Genomic DNA, 25,181 nt, shown 5'->3' with positions numbered 1-25,181 from the left:
AGTAACTGAACTATATGACTATCGCCTCGTAGCACTAACTTTGGTGATCATGAAGTACTTTGAGAGACTAGTTAACGATACTATCACCGCCATCTTACCTGTCACCCTAGACCCACTTCATCAACCTGGCCAAGGCTTTCGACTCTGTCAATCACCGTATTCTTATCGGCAGACTCAACAAATGACTGCCTCTCCTGGTTCACTAAATACTTCTCAGATAGAGTTCAGTGTGTCAAATCGGAGGGCAGGTTGTCCGGACCTCTGGCAATCTCTATGGGAGTACCACAGGGTTCAATTCTCGGGCCGACTCTTTTCTCTGTATATATCAACAACGTCACTCTTGCTGCTGGTGATTGCCTGATCAACCTCTACGCAGACGACACCATTCTGTATACATCTGGCCCTTTTTTGGACACTGTTAACAAATCTACAAACGAGCTTCAACACTCCTTCCGTGGCCTCAAACTGCTCTTAAACGCTAGTAAAACTAAATGCATGCTTTTCAACCGATCGCTGCCCGCACCCGGCCGACTAGCATCACTACTCTGGGCGGTTCTGACTTAGAATATGTGGACAACTACAAATACCTAGGTGTCAGGCTAGACTGTAAACTCTCCATCCAGACTCACATTAAGCATCTCCAATCCAAAATTAAATCTAGAGTCGGCTTCCTAATTCACAACAACGCCTCCTTCACTCACGCTGCCAAACATACCCTTGTAAAACTACAAAATAGCGTCCAAATCTACTCAGCAAACTGGATGCAGTCTATCACAGTGCCATCCTGTTTGTCACCAAAGCCCCATATACCACCCACCACTGCGACCTGTATGCTCTCGTCGGATGGCCCTCACTACATATTCGTCACCAGACCCACTGGCTCCAAGTCATCTATAAGTCTTTGCTTGGTAAAGCTACACCTTATCTCAGCTCACTGGTCACCATAACAACACCCACCCATAGCAGCTCTCCAGCAGGTATATCTCACTGGTCATCCCCAAAGCCAACACCTCCTTTGGCTGCCTTTACTTCCAGTTCTCTGCTGCGAATGACTGGAATGAATTGCAAAAATTGCTGAAGTTGGAGACTTATATCTCCCTCACTATCTTTAAGCATCAGCTATCTGAGCAGCTTACCGATCGCTGCAGCTGTACACAGCCCATCTGTAAACAGCCCATCCAACTACCGACCTCATCCCCATAGTTTTATTTACTTTTTTGCTCGCCAGTATTTCTACTTGCACATCATCTGTACATCTATCACTCCAGTGTTAATTTGCTAAACTGTAATTACTTTGCTACTATTGCCTATTTATTGCCTTACCTCCTCACGTCATTTGCACATACTGTATATAGACTTTTTCTATTGTGTTATTGACTGTATGTTTGTTTAGTCCATGTGTAACTCTGTCTTGTTGTTTGTCGCACTGTTTTGCTTTATCTTGGCCAGGTCGCAGTTGTAAATGAGAACTTGTTCTCAACTAGCTTACCTGGTTAAAAAAAAAAAAATGTCAATATGCTTACCGCCCAAATAGGTCCACAGACGATGCAATCGCCATCACACAGCCCTATCCGATCTGGACAAGAGGAATACCTATGTAAGAATGCTGTTTATTGACTATAGCTGAGCATTCAACACCATAGTACCCTCCAAGCTCGAGGCCCTGGGTCTGAACCCCGCCCTGTGCAATTGTGTCCTGGACTTCCTGACGGGCCGCCCCAGGTGGTGAAGGTAGGAAACAACATCACCGGCCTCCTGAGTGGCGCAGTGGTCTAAGGCGCTACACCGCAGTGCTAGCGGTGCGACTAGAGATTCTGGGTTCGAGTCCAGGCTCTGTCACAACCGGCAGCGACCGTGAGACCCATAGGGCAACTGCACCACCCACAACCGCAGGGCTCTCCAAAGGGTGGTGAGGTCTGCACAACGCATCACCGGGGGCAAACAACCTGCCCTCCAGGACACCTACAGCACCCGATGTCACAGAAAGGCCAAAAGAGATCATCAAGGACAACAACCAAACGAGCCACTGCCTGTTCACCGAGCTACCATCCAGAAGGCGAGGTCAGTACAGGGTGCATCAAAGCTGGGACAGAAGCTGTTTTTCAGACTCTCTATCTTAAGGCCATCAGACTGTTAAACAGCCATCACTAACATTGAGTGGCTGCTGCCAACATACTGACTCAAATCTCTAGCCACTTTAATAATTAAAAATTGGATGTAATAAAAAGTCCCTTTAAACAATACCACTTTACATGTTACATACCCTACATTACTCATCTCATATGTATATACTGTACTCTGTACCATCTACTGCATCTTGCCTATGCCGCACGGCCATCGCTCGTACATAAGTTATATGTACATATTCTTATTTATCCCTTTACACTTGCGTGTATAAGGTAGTTGTTGTGAAATTGTTAGATTACTTGTTAGATATTGATGCACTGTCGGAACTAGAAGCACAAGCATTCCGCAACACCTGTTTTTGCTTTGTCATTATGTGGTATTGTGTGTATATTGATGATGGGAAAAAACTATTTAATACATTTTAGCATAAGGCTGTCACGTAATAAAATGTGGAAAATGTCAAGGGGTCTGAAAACTTTCCGAAGGCCCTGTAGGGACATGGTCACGGAACATTAAGAAAGGAGAGAAATCCAGAAACCCACAGTACGTAATAGAGCCAGAGGTACAGTTGAAGTCTGAAGTTTACATACACTTAGGTTGGAGTCATTAAAACTTGTTTTTCAACCACTCCACAAATGTCTTGTTAAACTATTGTTCTGGCAAGTCGGTTAGGACATCTACTTCTTGCATGACACACTTATAATTTACTGTATCACAATTCCAGTGGGTCAGAAGTTTACATACACTAAGTTGACTGCGCCTTTAAACAGCTTGGAAAATCCCAGAAAATGATGCCATGGCTTTAGAAGCTTCTGATAGGCTAATTGACATAATTCAAGTCAATTGGAGGTGTACCTGTGGATGTATTTCAAGGCCTACCTTCAAACTCAGTGCCTCTTTACTTGACATCATGGGAAAATCAAGAGAAATCAGCCAAGACCTCAGAAAGAAATTGTAGACCACAAGTCTGGTCCATTCTTGGAAGCAATTTCCAAATACATGAAGGTATCACGTTCATCTGTACAAACAATAGTACGCAGCCATCATACCGCTCAGGAAGGAGATGCGTTCTGTCTCCTAGAGATGAACGTACTTTGGTGAGAAGGAATGCAAATCAATCCCAGAACAACAGCAAAGAACCTTGTGAAGATGCTGGAGGAAACAGGCACAAAAGTATCTATATCCACAGTAAAACGAGTCCTATATCAACATAACCTGAAAGGCCTCTCAGCAAGGAAGAAGCCACTGCTCCAAAACCGCCATAAAAAAGCCAGACTACGGTTTGCAACTGCACATGGGAACAAAGATCATACTTTTTGGAGAAATGTCCTCTGGTCTGATGAAACAAAAATAGACCTGTTTGGCCATAATGACCATTGTTATGTTTGGAGGAAAAAGGCGGAGGCTTGCAGGCCGAAGAACACCATTCCAACAGTGAAGCACAGGGGTGGCAGTATCATGGTGTGGGGGTGCTTTGCTGCAGGAGGGACTGGTGCACTTCACCAAATAGATGGCAACATGAGGGAGGAAAATTGTATGTATATATTGAAGCAACATCAAGACATCAGTCGGGAAGTTAAAGCTTGGTCGCAAATGGGTCTTCCAAATGGACAATGACCCCAAGAATACTTCCAAAGTTGTGGCAAAATGCCTAAAGGACAACAAAGTCAAGGTATTGGAGTGGCCATCAAAAAGCCCTGACCTCAATCCCATAGGAAATGTGAGGGCAGAACTGAGAAATCGTGTGCGAGCAAGGAGGCCTACAAACCTGACTCAGTTACACCAGCTTTGTCAGGAGGAACGAGCCAAAATTTATCCAACTTATTGTTGGAAGCTTGTGGAAGGCTATCCGAAACATTTGACCCAAGCTAAACAATTTAAAGGCAATGCTACCAAATACTAATTGAGTGTATGTAAACTTCTGACCCACTGGGAATGCGATGAAAGAAATAACAGCTGAAATGAATCATTCTCTACTATTATTCTGACATTTCACATTCTTGAAATGAAGTGGTGATCATAACTGACCTAAAACAGGGAATTTTTACTATGATTAAATGTCAGGAATTGTGAAAAACTGATTGTAAATGTATTTGGCTAAGGTGTATGTAAACTTCTGATTTCAACTGTAATATAGAGCTGTGTGTGTGAGTTAGGGAGGATTCATGGAGTCCAGATCCCAGGTTCATGGAATGCTTCCAGATCTACAGCAGAACCGGCATCCAAGTGCATTTAAAACGCACATAAGCGACATATAATTAACTTCCTATACCTAATAATTTACTTAAGAGGCTCCATCTAACAGAGAAGAGATAAGAAATTAAGATTATGGCAGTAGCGCTGCAAGCCTACTTGTGTAATTAATGATTCAGGATGCTAGCACCTCGCTAATCGGGGGGGATAAATCTCTGGGTGGAGGGTGGACTCCTTCCCAGACCCCTGAAAACAATATATTTATGAGGCTGTAAAAAGAGAAGGCACTCGGTGGTGGGTTCCTTCCTAGTCCTCCATCATAAAGCACCACCACAGACCAGGCAGAATAGGAGCGATGGGGAGGGGAGGGGGGAGAGTGGGGGGACAGCAGCCTGGGAAAATTTGTTTGTTGTGGGGGAGGCTGGTGGCTGGATGGGGTTAACACACACGATGTCATCATTGACCTTCCAACAGACATGCTTCAAGAGACTGAAAGAACACTATTCAACTACGAGGATAGTTCCCCCTGTATTTTTTGTGGTGCAAGTAGCCAATGGAATGGTCACTTAAAGACAGTAACATTTCTTTAGTTTAAAAGTTGTGTTTGCAAACCCATGTGTCTCAGTCTCCTAGGGCCAAATGGGCCACAATGAAAATACAAGTTAGTCTGTAAAAATAAATAGATTTCTAACAAAAGTAAAGGGCTGTGACAGTCTTGGAATTTGAGATTACGGTAATTGGCCAGGCCATTGTACACAGTCGCCAACATAACCATCACTTTTTTTACATGGCTATGCTTCTTAATGAAAACCTACTTGAAACAAGCCATTACACATCGTTAATATCATGGCATTCCATTATGATTATTGAGGTTATTACTTTTAAATATTAAAAATAGACAAATTAAGAAATGGCAGGTTTGAAAGCATCTGTCGTATTTTCATATTGACACAACATTAAAGGATTCAAAATAAAGATATATGCCTACTTTGTCCTTGTCTGTTGGCTTTTCTGCATATAAATGAATACATATCGATCCCATTGAAATGAACTCTGATGGGTTTTCTCCCTGTTATTTTACCTTTAATGAACTTGGCAAGTCAGTTAAGAACCAATTCTTATTTTCAATGACGGCCTAGTGGGTTAACTGCCTTGTTCAGGGGCTCAATAACAGATGTTTACCTTGTCAGCTCGTGGGATTCAATCTTGCAACCTTCCGGTTACTAGTCCATCGCTCTAACCACTAGGCTACCCTGCCACCCCAGACCTTCCCCAGACATGCTTCAAGAGACTGAAAGAGCACTATTCTGAAAAATGTACATAATGTCACAAACCCTACTGCTGCGGTCATTCGATGGCAGTGACACATTTTCTTCAATGAGAGGGCACTGTAATGAGATACATAATGTAGCCTAAGCTACTGAAAACAAGCCTTTTTCTTCGCGGAAGTTAGAGTAGCAGTGACCCAGTGTATTGCCATTTGGAACACGTGACAGAAACTGATGTTGAGCATTTCCGGTCACAACTTGACTTGTTTACGTGTTGCTGTGCGTTTTGTTGCTAACCTTACTTTGCTACCTGACAACTTTACGGTTTTTACTTTTTAATTACCGTTTATATTTTTAGTTTTTCACTCACTCAACCTTTTTTTCATTCAACTTTTTTCACTCCGGACGATTTATCTGGACGTGGTTCGTCAGGACCTTCAACAACCGAAGCTAAGTAGTAACATTGACATGATGCCTTCTAATTGCAGTCGCTGTACTCATAATATACAGGAGAACGATCGCCTTACGGCGAGGATAGCTGTGCTGCAAGCCCAGCTTCAGACGCAATCGTTAGACAAGGGTAATTTCAGTGTAGGAAAAGATGAAACAGCATCTGTGCCATCAGTAAGTACAGATAGTAATGTTAGTACAAATCCCCTGGCACGGTCCCCGCAGCCGGCAGAAACTTTCAACCGGTTTTCCCCATTAAGCGGCGAGTCGGAGTCTGAGGCCGAGCCTTCTCTTGTCTCTACTCCTCCCATTACGGGGTCTGAGACGCCGAAGCTTCCCACCATTAGCTCTGACAGATTGAAAACCCTAGTCATTGGCGACTCCATTACCCGCAGTATTAGACTTAAAACGTATCATCCAGCGATCATACACTGTTTACCAGGGGGCAGGGCTACTGACGTGAAGGCTAATCTGAAGATGGTGCTGGCTAAAGCTAAACTGGCGAGTGTAGAGAGTATAGAGATATTGTTATCCACGTCGGCACCAACGATGTTAGGATGAAACAGTCAGAGATCACCAAGCGCAACATAGCTTCAGCGTGTAAATCAGCTAGAAAGATGTGTCGGCATCGAGTAATTGTCTCTGGCCCCCTCCCAGTTAGGGGGAGTGATGAGCTCTACAGCAGAGTCTCACAACTCAATCGCTGGTTGAAAACTGTTTTCTGCTCCTCCCAAAAGCATTTGTAGATAATTGGCCCTCTTTCTGGGACTCACCCACAAACAGGACCAAGCCTGGCCTGCTGAGGAGTGACGGACTCCATCCTAGCTGGAGGGGTGCTCTCATCTTATCTACCAACAAAGACAGGGCTCTAACTCCTCTAGCTCCACAATGAAATAGGGTGCAGGCCAGGCAGCAGGCTGTTAGCCAGCCTGCCAGCTAAGTGGAGTCTGCCACTAGCACAGTCAGTGTAGTCAGCTCAGCTATCCCCATTGAGACCGTGTCTGTGCCTCGACCTAGGTTGGGTAAAACTAAACATGGCGGTGTTCGCATTAGCAATCTCACTAGGATAAAGACCTCCTCCATTCCTGCAATTATTGAAAGAGATCGTGATATCTCACATCTCAAAATAGGGCTACTTAATGTTAGATCCCTTACTTCAAAGGCAGTTATAGTCAATGAACTAATTACTGATCATAATCTTGATGCGATTGGCCTGACTGAAACGTGGCTTAAGCCTGATGAATTTACTGTGTTAAATGAGGCCTAACCTCCTGGTCACACTAGTGACCATATCCCCCGTGCATCCCGCAAAGGAGGAGGTGTTGCTAAAATTTACGATAACAAATTTCAATTTACAAAAAAATATATATGTTTTCGTCTTTTGAGCTTCTTGTCATGAAATCTATGCAGCCTACTCAATCACTTTTTATAGCTACTGTTTACAGGCCTCCTGGGCCATACACAGCGTTCCTCATTGAGTGTCCTGAATTCCTATCGGACCTTGTACTCATAGCAGATAATATTCAAATTTTTGGTGACTTTAATATTCACATTTTTCCAACTTAATTGAGGAAAATAAGAACAATCCAAAATGTATTTTTGATACTGTCGCAAAGCTAACTAAAAAGCAGCATTCCCCAAGTGAGGATGCCTTTCACTTCAGCAGTAATAAATTCATGAACTTCTTTGAGGAAAAGTTAATGATTATTAGAAAGCAAATTACGGACTCCTCTTTAAATCTGCGTATTCCTTATAGGCTCAGTTGTCCTGAGTCTGCACAACTCTGCCAGGACCTAGGATCAAGAGAGACACAAGTGTTTTACTACTATATCTCTTGACACAATGATGAAAATAATCATGGCCTCTAAACCTTCAAGCTGCATACTGGAGCCTATTCCAACTAAACTACTGAAAGAGCTGCTTCCTGTGCTTGGCCCTCCTATGTTGAACATAATAAACGTCTCTCTATCCACCAGATGTGTACCAAACTCACTAAAAGTGGCAGTAATAAAGCCTCTCTTGAAAAAGCCAAACCTTAACCCAGAAAATATAAAAAACTAAATCGGCCTATATCTAATCTTCTATTTCTCTCAATTATTTTAGGAAAAGGCTGTTGCGCAGCAACTCATTGCCTTCCTGAAGACAAACAATGTATACGAAATGCTTCAGTCTGGTTTTAGACCCCATCATAGCACTGAGACTGCACTTGTGAAGGTGGTAAATTACCTTTTAATGGCAGACCGAGGCTCTGCATCTGTCCTCGTGCTCCTAGACCTTAGTACTGCTTTTGATACCATCGATCACCACATTCTTTTGGAGAGATTGGAAACCCAAATTGGTCTACACGGACAAGTTCTGGCCTGGTTTAGATCTTATCTGTCGGAAAGGTATCAGTTTGTCCTCTGACAAATCAACTGTAAATTTCGGTGTTCCTCAAGGTTCCGTTTTAGGACCACTATTGTTTTCACTATATATTTTACCTCTTGGGGATGTCATTTGAAAACATAATGTTAACTTTCACTATGCGGATGACACACAGCTGTACATTTCAATGAAACATGGTGAAGCCCCAAAATTGCCCTCGCTAGAAGTCTGTGTTTCAGACATAAGGAAGTGGATGGCTGCAAACTTTCTACTTTTAAACTCGGACAAAACAGAGATGCTTGTTCTAGGTCCCAAGAAACAAAAAGATCTTCTGTTGAATCTGACAATTAATCTTAATGGTTGTACAGTCGTCTCAAATAAAACTGTGAAGGACCTGTGAAGGACCCTGATCTCTCTTTTGACGAACATATCAAGACTGTTTGAAGGACAGCTTTTTTCCATCTACGTAACATTGCAAAAATCAGAAACCTTCTGTCCAAAAATGATGCAGAAAAATGAATCCATGCTTTTGTTTCTTCTAGGTTAGACTACTTTCCGGCTACCCGGAAAAAGCACTAAATAAACTTCAGTTAGTGCTAAATACGGCTGCTAGAATCCTGACTAGAACCCCAAAATTTGACCATATTAATCCAGTGCTAGCCTCCCTACACTGGCTTCCTGTTAAGGCAAGGGATGATTTCAAGGTTTTTACTGCTAACCTACAAAGCATTACATGGGCTTGCTCCTACCCATCTCTCTGATTTGGTCCTGCCGTACATACCTACACGTACGGTACGGTCACAAGACACAAGCCTATCTCTTCAGTGGGTCATATGTAGTCTGGCCCAGGAGTGTGAAGGTGAACGGAAAGGCTCTGGAGCAACGAACCGCCCTTGCTGTCTCTGCCTGGCCGGTTCCCCTCTTTCCACTGGGATTCTCTGCCTCTAACCCTATTACAGGGGCTGAGTCACTGTCTTACTGGTGCTCTTTCATGCAGTCCCCAGGAGGGGTGCGTCATTTGAGTGGGTTGAGTCACTGATGTGATCTTCCTGTCTGGGTTGGCGCCCCCCTTGGGTTGTGCCGTGGCGGAGATCTTTGTGGGCTATACTCGGCCTTGTCTCAGGATGGTAAGTTGGTGGTTGAAGATATCCCTCTAGTGGTGTGGGGGCAAAGTGGGTGTGGTTATATCCTTCCTGTTTGGCCCTGTTCGGGGGTATCATCGGATGGGGCCACATTGCCTCCTAACCCCTCCTGTCTCAGCCTCCAGTTTTTATGCTGCAATATTTTATGTGTCGGGGGGCTAGGGTCAGTTTGTTATATCTGGATTACTTCTCCTGTCTTATCCGGTGTCCTGTGTGAATTTAAGTATGCTCTCTCTAATTCTCTTTCTTTCTCTCTCTCGGAGGACCATGCCTCAGGACTACCTGGCATGACTCCTTGCTGTCCCCAGTCCACCTGGGCGTGCTGCTCCTCCAGCTTCAACTGTTCTGCCTGCGGCTATGGAATCCTGACCTGTTCACGGGACGTGCTACCTGTCCTAGACATGCTGTTTTCAACTCTCTAGAGACAGCAGGAGTGGTAGAGATACTCTTAATGATCGGCTATGAAAAGCCAACTGACATTTACTCCTGAGGTGCTGACTTGTTGCACCCTCGACAACTACTATGATTATTATTATTTGACCATGCTGGTCATTTATGAACATTTGAACATCTTGGCCATGTTCTGTTATAATTTCCACCCGGCACAGCCAGAAGAGGCTGGCCACCCCTCATAGCCTGGTTCCTCTCTAGGTTTCTTCCTAGGTTTTGGCCTTTCTAGTGAGTTTTTCCCAGGCACCGTGCTTCTACACCTGCATTTCTTGCTGTTTGGGGTTTTAGGCTGGGTTTCTGTACAGCACTGAGATATCAGCTGATGTACGGAAGGGCTATATAAATACATTGGATTTGATTTGATTTAATGCAGGGAAACTTAAATCTGTTTCACCTCATTTCTACCAGGATGTTAAATGTGCAACGAGAGGGAAAAAAACTATACACCACCTTTTCTCCACACACAGAGAAGAATACAACGCTCTCCCTCGCCCTCCAAATTTTACCATAATACTATCCTCCTGATTCCTGCTTACAAGCAAAAACGAAAGTAGGAAGCACCAGTGACTCGGTCAATAAAAAAAGTGGTCAGATGAAGCAGATGCTAAGCTACAGGACTGTTTTGCTAGCACAGACTGCAATACGTTCCGGGATTCTTCCGATGGCAGTCACTGGCATCGATGACGTCGTTCCCACAGTGACTGTACGTACATACCCCAACCAGAAGCCATGGATGGCAGGCAATATCCACACTGTACTAAAGGGTAGAGCTGCCACTTTCAAGGAGCCCGGAAGCTTATAAGATATCTCGCTATGCCCTCCGATGAACCATCAAACAGGCAAAGCGTCAATACAGGACTAAGATTGAATCGTACTACACCGGCTCCGATGCACGTCAGATGTGGCAGGGCTTGCAAACTATTACAGACTACAAAGGGAAGCACAGCCGCGAGCTGCCCAGTGACACAAACCTACCAAATGAGCTAAATTACTTCTGTTTGCTTCGAGGCAAGTAACACTGAAACATACTCACGACTGTGTGATCACGCTCTCCATAGCCGTAAGCAAGACCTTTAAACAGATCAACATACACAAGGCCGCAGGGCCAGACGGATTCCCAGGACATGTACTCTGAGCATGCGCGGACCAACTGGCAAGTGTCTTCACTGACATTTTCAACCTGTTCCTGACTGAGTCTGTAATACCAACATGGTTCAAGCAGACGACCATAGTCCCTGTACCCACGAACACTAAGGTAACCTGCCTAAATGACTACCGACCCTGTAGCACTTACGTCTGTAGCCATGAAGTGCATTGAAAGGCTGGTCACGGCTCACACCAACACCATTATCCCAGAAACCCTAGACCCACTCCAATTTGCATACCGCCCCAACAGATCCACAGATGATGATCTCGATTGCACTCCACACTGCCCTTTCCCACCTGGACAAAAGGAACACCTATGTGAGAATGCTATTCATTGACTACAGATCAGCGTTCAACACCATAGCGCCCTCAAAGCTCATCACTAAACTAAGGACCCTGGGACTAAACACCGCCCTCTGCAACTGGAACCTGGACTTCCTGATGGTCTGCCCCCAGGTGGTAAGGGTAGGTAACAACACATCCGCCATGCTGACCCTCAACACAAGGGCCGCTCAGGGGTGCATGCTCAGTCCCCTCCTGTACTCCCGGTTCACTATGACTGCATGGCCAGGCACGACTCCAACACCATTACATTTTCCGATGACACAACAGTGGTAGGTCTGATGACCGACAACGACGAGAGGGATGAGGTCAGAGACCTGGGCGTGTGGTGCCAGGACATCAAGACAAAGGAGATGATTGTGGACTACAGGAAAAAGGGGACCGAGCACGCCCCCCATTCTCATTGACGGGGCTGCAGTGGAGCAGGTTGAGAGCTTCAAGTTCCTTGGTGTCAACATCACCTACAAACTAACATGGTCCAAGCACACCAAGACAGTTGTGAAGAGGGCACGACAAAACCTATTCCCCCTCAGGAGACTTTAAAGATTTGGCATGGGTCCTCAGATCCTCAAAAGGTTCTACAGCTGCACCATCGAGAGCACCCTGACTCAGCTTCCGACCGCAAGAGGCACTACACAGGGTAGTGCGAATGGCCCAGTACATCACTGGGGCCAAGCTTCCTGCCATCCAGGACCTCTATACCAGGCGGTGTCAGAGGAAGGCCCTAAAAATTGTCAGACTCCATCCACCCAAGTCATAGACTGTTCTCTCTGCTACCGCATGGCAAGTGGTACCGGAGCACCAATTCTAGGTCCAAGAGGCTTCTACCCCCAAGCCATAAGACTCCTGAACATCTAGTCAAATGTCTATCCAGACTATTTGCAGTGCCTCCCAACCCCACCACCTCTTTACACCCCTGCTACTCTCTCTTGTCATCTATGCATAGTCACTTTAATAACTCTACCTACATGTACATACTACCTCAACTAACCGGTGCCCACACACATTGACTCTGTATCGGTACCCCCCTGTATATAGTCTTGCTATTGTTATTTTACTGCTGCTCTTTAATTACCTGTTATTTTTATATCTTATTCTTATCAGTATTTTTTTTAAACTGTATTGTTGGTTTGGGGCTTGTAAGTAAGCATTTCACTGTAAGGTGAACACCTGCTGTAAGCAAAAGGAGTGGACAGTAAGCAAAAGGAGTAAATTAAGAAAGTTTAATAGACGGACTAAGTTAGCAAATAAACACTCTCACTATTAGGTAAAGTTTATTTCCATGGAACTAAAGTTGTAAAAAAATAAATAATGCAGGCCTATTCAAAAGGGTTTGACTTATTTCATTTTCATGACGGTCCACATCCATAACAGTCAGTTGCACGGTTATTCAATTCCCGTCACGGCCCTAGTTATTGTAAAGACAGTACAGTATGAAGATATCCCGATCACGCTTGTAGGCAATGTTGGCTAGCTGAGCTCATGCATAGAACCACGTCATCGGGTCTAACGGTCGTCTCGCGCCGAACTGCGCACGTGCAGTCCATCAAAGGCACTCAACATAAAGTCGTTTTTGAGGACAAATACATTTAATCTACTGCTACTGACTGCCTTTTCGAACTGGTTAGACATCTGAAGCTGTGGAAGACCAATAAACATGAACTGCCAGATCCCGACAGTTTTTCTTTTCAATGTGACTGAGATTCTTGTTTGTAATGAAGAAGGCTATATAAAAGACATGTATTATGATTAGGAAAAAAAATGTTTTCGCTAATTCCAAAAAGCTTACGGAGCATAAGAGAGTGTACATAAGAGAGAGAAAGAGAGAGCGAGAAAGAGAGAGCGAGAGAAAGAAAGATCGCAAAAGAGGGAGTAAAGAGAGTGGCGAGAGAGGAGAATGAGCAAGAAGAGAGGATGGGACGGGGGGGGGGGGGGGGGGGGATAAAATGGAGAAGAAAATCAGTGTGGCGAGAGAGAGGAGAAAGGAAAGAGGGAGAAAACAGATAAGAGACGACTAAGACATTGCCTCTCTCCCCAGTGTGTTTCCCTAGGGCCCAGTGCTGTGCTGAGCCAGCCCACAGCTTCATCCCTCTAATAGCCATGTCTAATGCCAGAGCCTTGGACGTTTTGTCTGCAGAGCGAAGGTCTCAGCGACAGGTCAGAAGGTAACACTGTTTACACCATCGTTTCCTAAAGCACTTGTGGTGACCCGCTGGTGTGAAAGTTGACTTTTGCTTGGCCTTTGTGGCGGCCCGAAGAATCGACACATTAGCCACAGCGGACTGGGCGTGAATGGGGCTGTGGTGGGGGGTCCCGGGGGGTCCCTGCAGGACCCTCAGCGGGGGCCCCATTAGCCGCGTCATCACAGTTCATTCAAGCAAACTGTAAGAGTGTCAGCGACATTCCCACACAAAGACGCACTTCTTTACACAGTCTATAAACATGCTTCCCCCCAGCCAATTCATCGCACGGTGACACCCCTGATAAAGGTTCTTCACAGGGACCGTTCTCACTGAGGGAGGGGGGGGGGCTATCAGTCAGGCCTTCGTAGGGCCACACAAAGACAGGGTCAGCCGCTAATTTATAACATGGTCCTTAACTCTGCTCCCAGGCCCCCTACCGCAGCTGCACAAAGCACCTGGAGCACATTCCTCTCTCTCACAAACACACGGTTTAGTTATTCTCTCTTACATGGTAATATAACTCTACACACACCACAAAAATATTCTTGAGAGTGATCGACAGACAGTTCATCTGAGTTGTAATAGACAGGCTGTTAGGATTACACTCTTCAACTGGGGGTCGATGTCAATACGAGATTGACAAGATGACTTACCATGACTTGGCAAGTCAAATTCAACTCAACTCAACGGTACAATGCAAAAGCCAAATGCAGAGTCATCCATTGTAAGCGTGATTTTGAGAATTTGGGAGAATGTTAACATCGTGAAGAATGTGCTTTTTGACGTCTGGCTCAATGGGACAGGGGAGGACCCATGATGTGACCTGTGACTCCCAGGGGCGGTAGCTCCCTACAAGCCCCCATGAACCACTTCACCCAACTCTCCCAGTTGAGTCAGGCCAGAAGGGCGGTGTTGGTAGGGTGTCGCGGTCACACAGAGGTTAAAGGATAGGCCAACCCAACAACGTCAAACCCCAAGAATTTCTAATAGGGACACCAAAAAACCCAGGAAGGAAGGTTGCGGGCCACTGGATCTGTTGGAGTTCTGCAGACTGGTATGGGTGGAGATTACAAGCCTGTTCAATCTCTCCTCAGCAGTGGTTCACACCTGCCAGATACACTATGGGAGCCACTCAGTCCAAAAATCTTACAGCCTGTGAACCAATAATAGCACCTCGTTTCTGCCGATCTCTATTCTGCAGGAACATAACTAGGTAAATGGCTGTAGCCAATACACAGTACTTAATTGTTGAAGGTACTTTAATTCCCATCGCTGCAGAGCTAATAGTAGCTACTTGATTATGAACTAGTCCTATACTGGGAGAGAGAGGTATCAGTGGAGACTGACTGGGGATTAACCCCTGCTGCCCCAGGCCTCCCAGGGTGAGGAGGCAGTTCACAGAGTCACACACTGACACCCCTCTCACCCCAGCCCAACCTAGTACCCCCCATGAAGGGCTATATATGGGCCCTAGCAGATCCACTAGCCCCTAAACACAACCCAAAGGCGAGCACATGCTCCCCTCTCAGTCTCTACTGAATGACATGAAGCAGCATCCTCAGTATTCTCTGTGCCACACAAACACACAGGTCACAGCAGGTGCTTGCATGCACAGCCAATTAAGTCATAAGCATAAACGCTGAGTCAATCAGATGCTCTAAAAAGTAAATAAACACAAATTAATGCACCACACCTCCACTTAAACACTCATTCATACATTTTGTCTGGCGTGCACACACACACACACACACACACACACACACACACACACACACACACACACACACACACACACCCCTGTCTAATAAATTAATCTGGCTTTTATGGAGGATCTCCCTGCAATTATTCAGTCCTCCTTCCAGCTGAACATGTCTATTGCCTGGAAACAGGCTCTTCTTTCGCTCCTCTTTCAGCCCGTTGTTCTGGGAAAAGCCTAAAGGGAAACATTTAGATTGGAGGGCTCTTTGAGATGATCTGACAGTTGACTGATGACCGTCCATAAAATGACAATGAATTGCTGTATGGTGGCCAGTTCGGCCCACTGCTTCCCCCTGGGAAACTAATTGCCCTGAATTGTTAACGGCAACATTATTTTTCTGCCAATCATTGCTTTTCAATGGCCTGAAAATGAGCATGAAACAAGCCTTTTCAGCAAACAAAACAGTTCAATGTCTCCAATGTTGATCAAATTAACTTCAGCTGTGTGACAATGGACTATATTTGTGTGAAAATAATGGCGGGGAACAAAGGGGGTCTTCATGCCAGGATTTCACAGTTGTAATGTAAAAGTGTTCTCTCCTGAACTGGGACAGCCACTCTGAAAGGGGAAGAATAAAAAAGGAACACAACACGATTTTTGGGGGAAGGAAAAAAATGGTGTTGATTTTATCTCATGGCTATCTTTTCACATGGCTCTTGGCAGGCTGCTTCCCATCCTCTTGGCCAGGGCCCTGACTTCTGAATTAGCACATCATCTCAGTGTCCTCCTTACATCACGAGTCCTTGGCGGAACAAGTTGGCATTTTACAACACACAGAATCTAAAGCATGAATCTCACTGCCAATAGACTGCTGATAGGTACTTATCACAGTGGGAGGTTGTTCCTTCTCTTGCTAGAAAGAAAGCGGTACCTGCTGCATGCCCACCTAGTAGCGACGAACCTCACGTTTATACTTGTAAAATCAGAACGCTCATCAGTGGCCAATAACTTGTCTTTAAGCCAATCAGAGAGCATTTGGGGAAGCCAACAGGAGAAACAATAAAAATTGGGAATTTTCTCCAAACATCCACAGTTAAATGTTATGAGCCAGTCACACTTTATATGCAATGTAAGCTACACACAAATACCTCCTCCAAGCTAGCTAACTACTGAAGCTAGTATCGCCATTATAATTAAATCACAGATTAGTTTCCACGAAACAGCTGCCTGAGTTAGCTGCCGATTTATGACAAAGACCCTCCACTATGTTGTGCTAGCGAATATGCTAACATTAGCTAGCTAGCTAAACATTTGGCTACAGACTGGCACTGCCAGTACGGGATTATGGAGATGGAATTCAACTGTTTCTTCGTCATCTTGCTAGGTAGTTATCTAGCTGGGGCCATCTGGCTAGTGTCAACAAGGACTTTCAACAAAATAGCAACATTAGCGCAGCTAGGTAGCTACCTAACATTGTAATCTGGACCATAAGCAACACACAAGGACATGCAAGAGGACAAGTACATTAGAGTGTCTCGTCTCACAAGATCTCAACTGGCAGCTTCATTAAATAGTACCTGCAAAACACCAGTCTCAACGTCAACAGTGAAGAGCCGACTCCGGAGTGCTGGCCTTCTAGGCAGAGTTGCAAAGAAAAAGCCATATGTCAGACTGGCCAATAAAAATAAAATATTAAGATGGGCAAAAGAACAGACACTGGACAGAGGGAACTCTGCCTGGAATGCCAGCATCCCGGAGTCGGCTCTTCACTGTTGACGTTGAGACGGGTGTTTTGTGGATACTATTAATGAAGCTGCCAGTTGAGGATTTTGAGGAGTCTGTTTCTCAAACTAGACACTAATGTACTTGTCCTCTTGCTCAGTTGTGCACCGGGGCCTCCCACTCCTCTTTCTATTCTGGTTAGGGCCAGTTTGCGCTGTTCTGTGAAGGGAGTAGTACACAGCGTTGTACGAGATCTTCAGTTTCTTAGCAATTTCTCGCATGGAATAGCCTTCATTTCTCAGAACAAGAATAGACTGACGAGTTTAGAAGAAAGTTATTTGTTTCTGTCCATTTTGAGCCTGTAACCGAACCCACAAATGCTGATGCTCCAGATACTCAACTAGTCTAAAGAAGGCACATTTTATTTTATTTATTTCAGCTGTGCTAACATAATTGCAAAAGGGTTTTCTAATGATCAATTAGCCTTTTAAAATGTTAAACATGGATTAGCTAACAGAACGTGCCATTGGAACACAGGAGTGATGGCTGCTGATAATGGGCCTCTGTACGACTACGTAGATATTCCATTAAAAATCAGTTGTTTCCAGCTACAATAGTAATTTACAACATGAACAATGTCTACACTGAATTTCTGATCAATTTGATATTTTAATGGACAAAACATGTGCTTTTCTTTTAAAATCGAGGACATTTCTAAGTGACCAAAAACTTTTGAACGGTAGTGTGTGTGTATATATAAACTCTACAAAAAAAGAAAGATCCGCTCACTGTTTACTGCACTTATTTTCAGCAAACTTAACATGTGTAAATATTTGTATGTACATAACAAGACTCAACAACTGAACAGGTTCCACAGACATGTGACTAACAGAAATTTAATAATGTGTCCTTGAACAAATGGGTGGTCAAAATCAAAAGTAACAGTCAGTATCTGGTGTGGCCACCAGCTGCATTTAAGTACTGCCAGGTCTTGATGTGAGATGTTACCCCACTCTTCCACCAAGGCACCTGGAAGTTTCCAGACATTTCTGGCGGGAATGGCCCTCGCCCTCTGATCCAACAGGTCCCAGACGTGCTCATTGGGATTGAGATCCGGGCTCTTCGCTGGCCAAGGCAGAACACTGACATTCCGGTCTTGCAGGACATCACACACAGAACGAGAAGTATGGCTGGTGGCATTGTCATGCTGATGGGTCATGTCAAAATGAGCCTGCAGGAAGGGTACCTCATGAGGGAGGAGGATGTCTTCTCTGTAACACACAGCATTGAGATAGCCTGCAATGACAACAAGCTCAGTCCGATGATGCTGTGACACACTGCCCCAGTCCATGACGGACCCTCCACCTCCAAATCGATCCCGCTCCAGAGTGCAGGCCTCGGTGTAACGCTCATTCCTTAGACGATAAACGCAAATCCGACCATTACCCCTGATGAGACAAAACCGCGACTTGTCAGTGAAGAGCACTTTTTGCCAGTCCTGTTTGGTCCAGCGAAGGTAGGTTTGTGCCCATATGCGATGTTGTTGCTGGTTTCTTTTTTTGCTGAGTTTATATTCTCTCTCTCTCTCTCTCTCTCTAATCATTTCCCCCCCATCAATCTACACACAATACCCCATAATGAACAAGCAAAGACAGGTTTTAAAACATTTCTACAAATAATGAAAACATGTTTTAATCACATTTATTTCAGACCCTTTACTCAGTACTTTTTTGAAGCAACTTTGGCAGCGATTACAGCATTGAGTCTTCTTGGGTATGACGCTACTAGCTTGTAACACCTGTATTTGGGCAGTTTACCCCATTCTTCTCTGAAGATCCTCTCAAGCTCTGTCAGGTTGGATGGGGAGCGTTGCTGCACAGCTACTTTCAAGTCTCTCCAGAGATGTTCGATCAGGTTCTAATCCGGGCTCTGGTTGGTCCACTCAAGGACATTCAGAGACTTGTCCCAAAGCCACTCCTGTGCTGTCATAGCTGTGTGCTTGGAGTTGTTGCCCTGTTGGAAGGTGAACCGTCGCCCCAAATTGAGGTCCTTTGGAGGGCTTTGGAACAGGTTTTCATCAAGGATCTCTGTACTTTTCTCCACTCATCTTTCCCTCGATCATGACTAGTCTCCAGTTCCTACCGCTGAAAACATCCCCACAGCATGATGCTGCCACCACCATGTTTCACCGTAGGGATGGTGTCAGGTTTCCTCTAGGCGTGACATTGGCATTAAGGCCAACAAGCCCTCGACACAATCTTTTAACCTCATGGCTTTGTTTTTGCTCTGAAAACGCACTGTCAACTGTGGGACCTTATATAGACAGGTGTGTGCCTTTCCAAATCTTGTCCAAACAATTGAATTTACCACAGGTGGACCCCAATCAAGTTGTAGAAACATCTCAAAGAGGATCAATGGAAAGCGGATGTACCTGAGCTAAATTTTGAATCTCATAGCAAAGGTATGTAAATATGGTATTTCGTTTTATTATTTTTAAACAATTGCTAAAATGTTTTTTAAAAAATGTTGCTTTGTCATTGTGGGGTATTGTGTTTAGATTGAGGAGGAACATTTCTTATTTAATCTACGTAACAAAATGTGGGAAAGGTTAAAGGTAAAGGTGTCTGAACACTTTCCAAACGCACTGTGTAAAGTATATTAAACCATCTAATGGTTAAAATAGTGTAAAAGCAAGTGAGCTGGTTCTACTCGTTTTGGCAAATTTCTGGTGTTTTGTGGAGGAAATGAGCATGTCGAGCATAACACGTCAGCCCTCTTACACAGATAGACAGGCTAGAAATGGTTCAACACTTCTTTTTTTTGTTGTGAAGCTTGCATTCAATTGCCACACCCTGTTGCATACAAAAAGCTTCCATTCTCCCTGTCACAAGGGGATTCATGGCCAATTTAAGATTATAAATCGTCAAACGTTAGGTTACTTTATTTGTCACTTAATAGACCGTCTATTTTGTTTTACCTCTTAAGATTGGAAAACTTACATTTATGAAGTTGAACATGTGCTCTTTATGACAGAATGTACACATTTTGTGAAATCAAAAAGTTTTTTTTGGACCAAGTTACACTTCTCAATAGGTACCGAAATGATGGAATGACCCATATATCAATATTTCCTTATAGGAAAAAGGGTCTGTAAGGGTCTCATGAGGAATCATTGTTACAATGCCTTCAGAAAGTATTCACACCCCTTGACTTTTTCCACATTTTGTTGTTACAGCCAGAATATAAAAATTATTACATTTGGATTGTTTTGTCAATGGCCTACACACAACCTAATGTGAAAGTGGAATTATGTTTAATTTCAAATTTATATTTACAAAAAAATAAATAAATGAAAAGCAGAAATGTCTTGAGTCAATAAGTATCGCACCCCTTTGTTATGGCAAGCCTAAATAAGTTCAGGAGCAAAAAGACAACACTGTCATCTCAGATTTTCAAAAAATGCTTTTCAACCATAGCTACACAAGCATTTGTGTAAGAGTATTGATAGCTAGCATAGCATTAAGCCTAGCATTCAGCAGGCAACATTTTCACAAAAACAAGAAAAGCATTCAAATAAAATCATTTACCTTTGAAGAACTTCGGATGTTTTCAATGAGGAGACTCTCAGTTAGATAGCAAATGTTCAGTTTTTCCAAAAAGATGATTTGTGTAGGAGAAATCGCTCCATTTTGTTCATCACGTTTGGATAAGGAAAAAAAACGAAAATTCAGTCATTACAACGCCAAACTTTTTTCCAAATTAACTCCATAATATCGACAGAAACATGGCAAACGTTGTTTAGAATCAATCCTCAAGGTGTTTTTCACATATCTATTCGATGATAATCACTCGTGGCAGTTTGGTTTCTCCTCTGAACAAAATGGAAAAATGCACGCACCTGGAGATTACACAATAGTTTCGACGGAGGACACCGAGCGGACACCTGGTAAATGTAGTCTCTTATGGTCAATTTTCCAATGATATGCCTACAAATACGTCACAATGCTGCAGACACCTTGGGGAAACGACAGAAAGTGTAGGCTCATTCCTTGCGCATTCACAGCCATATAAGGAGACATTGGAACACAGCGCATTCAAAATCTGGCTCACTTCCTGTATGAAATTTAATCTTGGTTTCGCCTGTAGCATTAGTTATGTGGCACTCACAGACAATATCTTTGCAGTTTTGGAAATGTCAGAGTGTTTTCTTTCCAAAGATGTCAATTATATGCATAGTCGAGCATCTTTTCGTGACAAAATATCTTGTTTAAAACAGGAACGTTTTTCATCCAAAAATGAAATACTGCCCCCAGAGGTTCAAGAGGTTAATGTCCCGTTGGTAGGAAAGTCTTAATTGTAGATCGTCCAGTTTGTTTTCCATGATTGCACGTTGGCCAATAATACGGAGGGAAGTGGTGGTTTACCTACTCATCAGCCAATTCTTACAAGGCACCCCGTCCTCCTCCTTTTTCTCAGTCTTTTCTTCACACTGATGACGGGGATTTGGGCCTTGTCTTGACAAAGCAGTATATCCTTCTTGTCGAACTCATTAAAGAAAAATTATTTGTCCAGTTCGAGGTGAGTAATCGCTGGTGGCAGCAACATTATGTACATATTGAGATACAAACAATGCGAAAAAACTAACAAAATAGCAGTCGGTTAGGTACCCATAAAACGGCTGCAATCCCCACTGGGGCCATTATTCAAAGAGAACCTATTGGTAGATGGGTAACAATTAAAAAAGCAGACATTAAATATCCCTTTGAGCATGGTGAAGTTGTTAATTACACTTTGGGTGTATTGATTCACCATCCAGTCACTACAAAGATACAGGTGTCCTTCCTAACTCAGTTGCCGGAGAGGAAGGAAACTGCTCAGGGACTGCACCATGAGGCCAATGGTGAAGTTTAATGGCTGAGAAAACTGAGGATGGATCAACAATATTGTAGTTACTCCATAATACTGACCTGTTTACAACAAGGCACTAAAGAAATACTGCAAAAAATGTGGCAAAGTAATTCACTTCTTGTCCTGAATACTAAGTGTTATTCTTGGGGCAAATCTAATACAACACATTACTGAGTACCACTCTCCATATTTTCAAGCATCGTGGTGGCTACATCATGTTATGGCTATCCTTGTAATCATTAAGAACTGGGGAGGTTTTCAGGATAAAAAAGAAACGTAATGGAGCTAAGCACAGGCAAAATCCTAGAGGAAAACCTGGACCAGTCTGCTTTCCACCAGATTCTGGGAGATGAATTCTCCTTTCAGCAGGACAATAACCTAAAACACAAGGCCAAATCGACACTGGACTTGCTTACCAAGAAGACAATGAATGTTCCTGGGTGGTAAAGTTCCAGTTTTGACTTAAATCTACTTGACAATCTATGGCAAGACCTCCAAATGGTTGTCTAGCAATACGCATATGAATAAACAGAGTAAATAACGTTAGGTGCCATTTGATGCTCATATTTCAGTCTTCAAAGGGGATGGTGTTGAGGAATAAAAACAAGCACGGAGGGTTTACATTTCAAACAGGCTCTCATGAAGTTGCTGGCCCCACATCAGCCGGAGACCAGAGGAGTGCCTTTTTGATGTGACTCAATGGAGAGGTTTGGCTGGCTAAACGCTGTTCCTTCTTATCATTGTTCCCTGGAGGCCTTGAAGGGCTTTGGAGATAAACACTGTTTAGCAGTTAAAAGGGCCACAGAGGAAAGGGCTTATCAGATGTGTTTTCAATGGGCCGTAAGCTGCAATATTAGCCTGGGCCCGAGATAAGGGAAGGGGCTAAGGTTGGGCCCAGCCATGGAGCTTGCTCCTTAGGCTAGATCACTGACCAGGCTCCTGCACCAGCAGCCCCTCTGGATCTCAGCTGGTGTTGTCCACTCCCCCTCCCCACAATGAGAGATTAGAGCTCAGAGAGAGGGAGGGAGGGAAAGAGAGGGGGCCTTGGCTATAGATATTCACCCTTTCCCTTCTCTCTTTCTGGGGTAGGAGTCAGAGTTAGGACAATGGCCAAAAAGATGGTTCCCAACCGGCCTCTGAATGGGAACACTGTTGGTGGTAGCACTTCATTCAAAGCCGGGCCTGGGCACATTGTCTTCCCCGATCGGCAGAGGAGAATGGAGTTCACTGGTGGCTGCCAAAAGGTTAGCAGCCCCTGTGAAAGGAGCAGCACATTATTCACTGCCCCTAACAGAGCCTAGAGCCTTTTGTATGCCTCCCCCGCCCCAGCCAGCTTCTTTCACTCTCTCTGGCAGTCCGGATCTGCGCCCGAGTGTTTCCCCAAAGTGAGTGGTTGAGGCGCGATGCCCCCCCCCCCCCCCTCCTTCACACCCTGCATGAGATGCCAGCCTAGCCGGAACATAGGCCTACACCTCCCACCCATCCCACAACCCATCCCCCTAGGTTACCCCTCCCACCTCCCGGAAAAAGGAAAAAATACCCTGCCATTGTCACCTTTTAATGATATGTCCCAGGAATTACCAGCAAAGGATACCTTCTGAGCACAAGGGGATTTAAAAGAGGGGAGCGTGGAAACTGCCACTCACCAGCCCAGCGCTATTCAACCTCCAGCAGAAAATGTGACATTTAGCCGTATTTACGAGAGGACTTTAAAAAAAAATCAACTTCAAGAGCATGACCAAAGCTGAGAAAATATGGTCAAAACCCTCAACGTAAGCAACAAGAAAGGTCCTTTTGAAACTTCATTACACCGATAAATCCAGGGAAATTATGGCTTCATAAAAATGGCAAAAGCTGTCATATTCCTCAAACACCCACACTTCCCTGTCCATTAAACGCAGAGCATTCTTTCATCAAATGAAAGAATCAAGGAGAGGGTAAATATGAGCTTTGAAATGCATAAAACACAGCTCGTAATTCACGAGGTGTCAAAACCCTTCATAATATATGCCGGCCATATGTATGCAGTGATTCAAAGTGGAAGGAGGTGAAAGACGCTGTGCATTCAGATTTGATTTCATTGGTGGGGGTCACATAATGCAGGGCTGCTACATAGCTTCTACTCAGTGTTAGCATGACCAGGTAGTGAGCAGGGGCTGCTTTAACACACTCCATCATCCGGCTCCACCGTAAATGGAGATCACATAAATCACATTAGCATGTTAGCTGGAACGGCTCCCCTGTTTGCTTAGTGGGGTCTTGGGTGAAGGATTCTCTGCCCGACAGAGAGGCGAGTGTGTTGCTCAGGGTCGAGTGGAAAAGAAGAACGGAGAGGATGGTGAGAGGAGAGATGGTGAGATTGTTAAAGGAGAGAGGAAGAGGGTGCTGAGAGGGTGGTTGGAGATAATGGTGAGATGAGCGATGAGCGAATGGGTGAGAGGAGAGTGCCAGTCACCTGTCTAAAACAAAGCCAAGGGCCTTCTGTCTCATCCCGGAGTAGACAGAGGGGCTCTTCTCCCGGGCCAGTATGTTGGAGGCATCGTGGAACAGGTGGATGTTGACCAGGTCAAAGGCACTGTGGGGGAGACCGAAAGACCAGGATATTTGAGTTTGAGACACCTGAATCACATGATTGACCCCGTGACCTGTGGACCAGTGCTATACATTTGGTTCTGTGAATGGAGCAGTTAGTTTAATTTGCCTGGTTGCCCTACAGGCTGAGTGACATGTCCACTTTACTCCTAGTGGTGCTAATGCTGCTAAGCATGTCTCATTGATCCACTATTGACTATATATATCGATCTCTGTAAATGAGAGTGGATGTCTCACCTCAAGACGCTTCTCCTGCTGACAAACTTCTAAATATATAGGTAAAATGTCCCTCTTATCCGTGTCCCTCGCTCCCATCCCTGTCAATCTCCCTCTCGCTCTCTCATCCCCGTCCCTCTCTCGGTCTCTCCCTTCAGGTCCCTGTCTCGCGTCATGCCTGTCTCTATTAGAGTGTTACCGTTTCAGCCCTTTTTGTTCTCATGTCATCCTTCTATTCGATTACAACCCCCTCCCTCCTCCATCCCTCCTTCTCAAAATGTTTGTATTCATCTCACACAGGTTCAATTGCATGTAATGTTTTCTGTCATCTGTCATATGAAACTGCTTGGCTAACGAGATTACGTCTAATCTAATCCCG

At 44.4% G+C, this 25,181-nt stretch overlaps 1 protein-coding gene across 2 annotated transcripts in view; it reads right to left on the bottom strand.

Moving 5' to 3' along the window:
- LOC115135265 (inositol polyphosphate-5-phosphatase A-like) overlaps positions 1 to 25,181 on the bottom strand; it is a 281,318-nt gene that overhangs the window by 85,805 nt on the left and 170,332 nt on the right. For both annotated transcript variants that reach the window (XM_029669757.2, XM_029669756.2), the window contains exon 8: positions 24,450 to 24,569. In XM_029669757.2, coding sequence (XP_029525617.1) covers positions 24,450 to 24,569 — 120 coding nt within the window. The remainder of the gene's footprint in view (positions 1 to 24,449; positions 24,570 to 25,181) is intronic.

The sequence above is a fragment of the Oncorhynchus nerka genome, linkage group LG10, assembly GCF_034236695.1.
Source record: "Oncorhynchus nerka isolate Pitt River linkage group LG10, Oner_Uvic_2.0, whole genome shotgun sequence".
Taxonomy (NCBI): domain Eukaryota; kingdom Metazoa; phylum Chordata; class Actinopteri; order Salmoniformes; family Salmonidae; genus Oncorhynchus; species Oncorhynchus nerka.
Note: the sequence above shows the minus strand (reverse complement) of the source record. Positions and strands in the feature narration are given on the sequence as shown.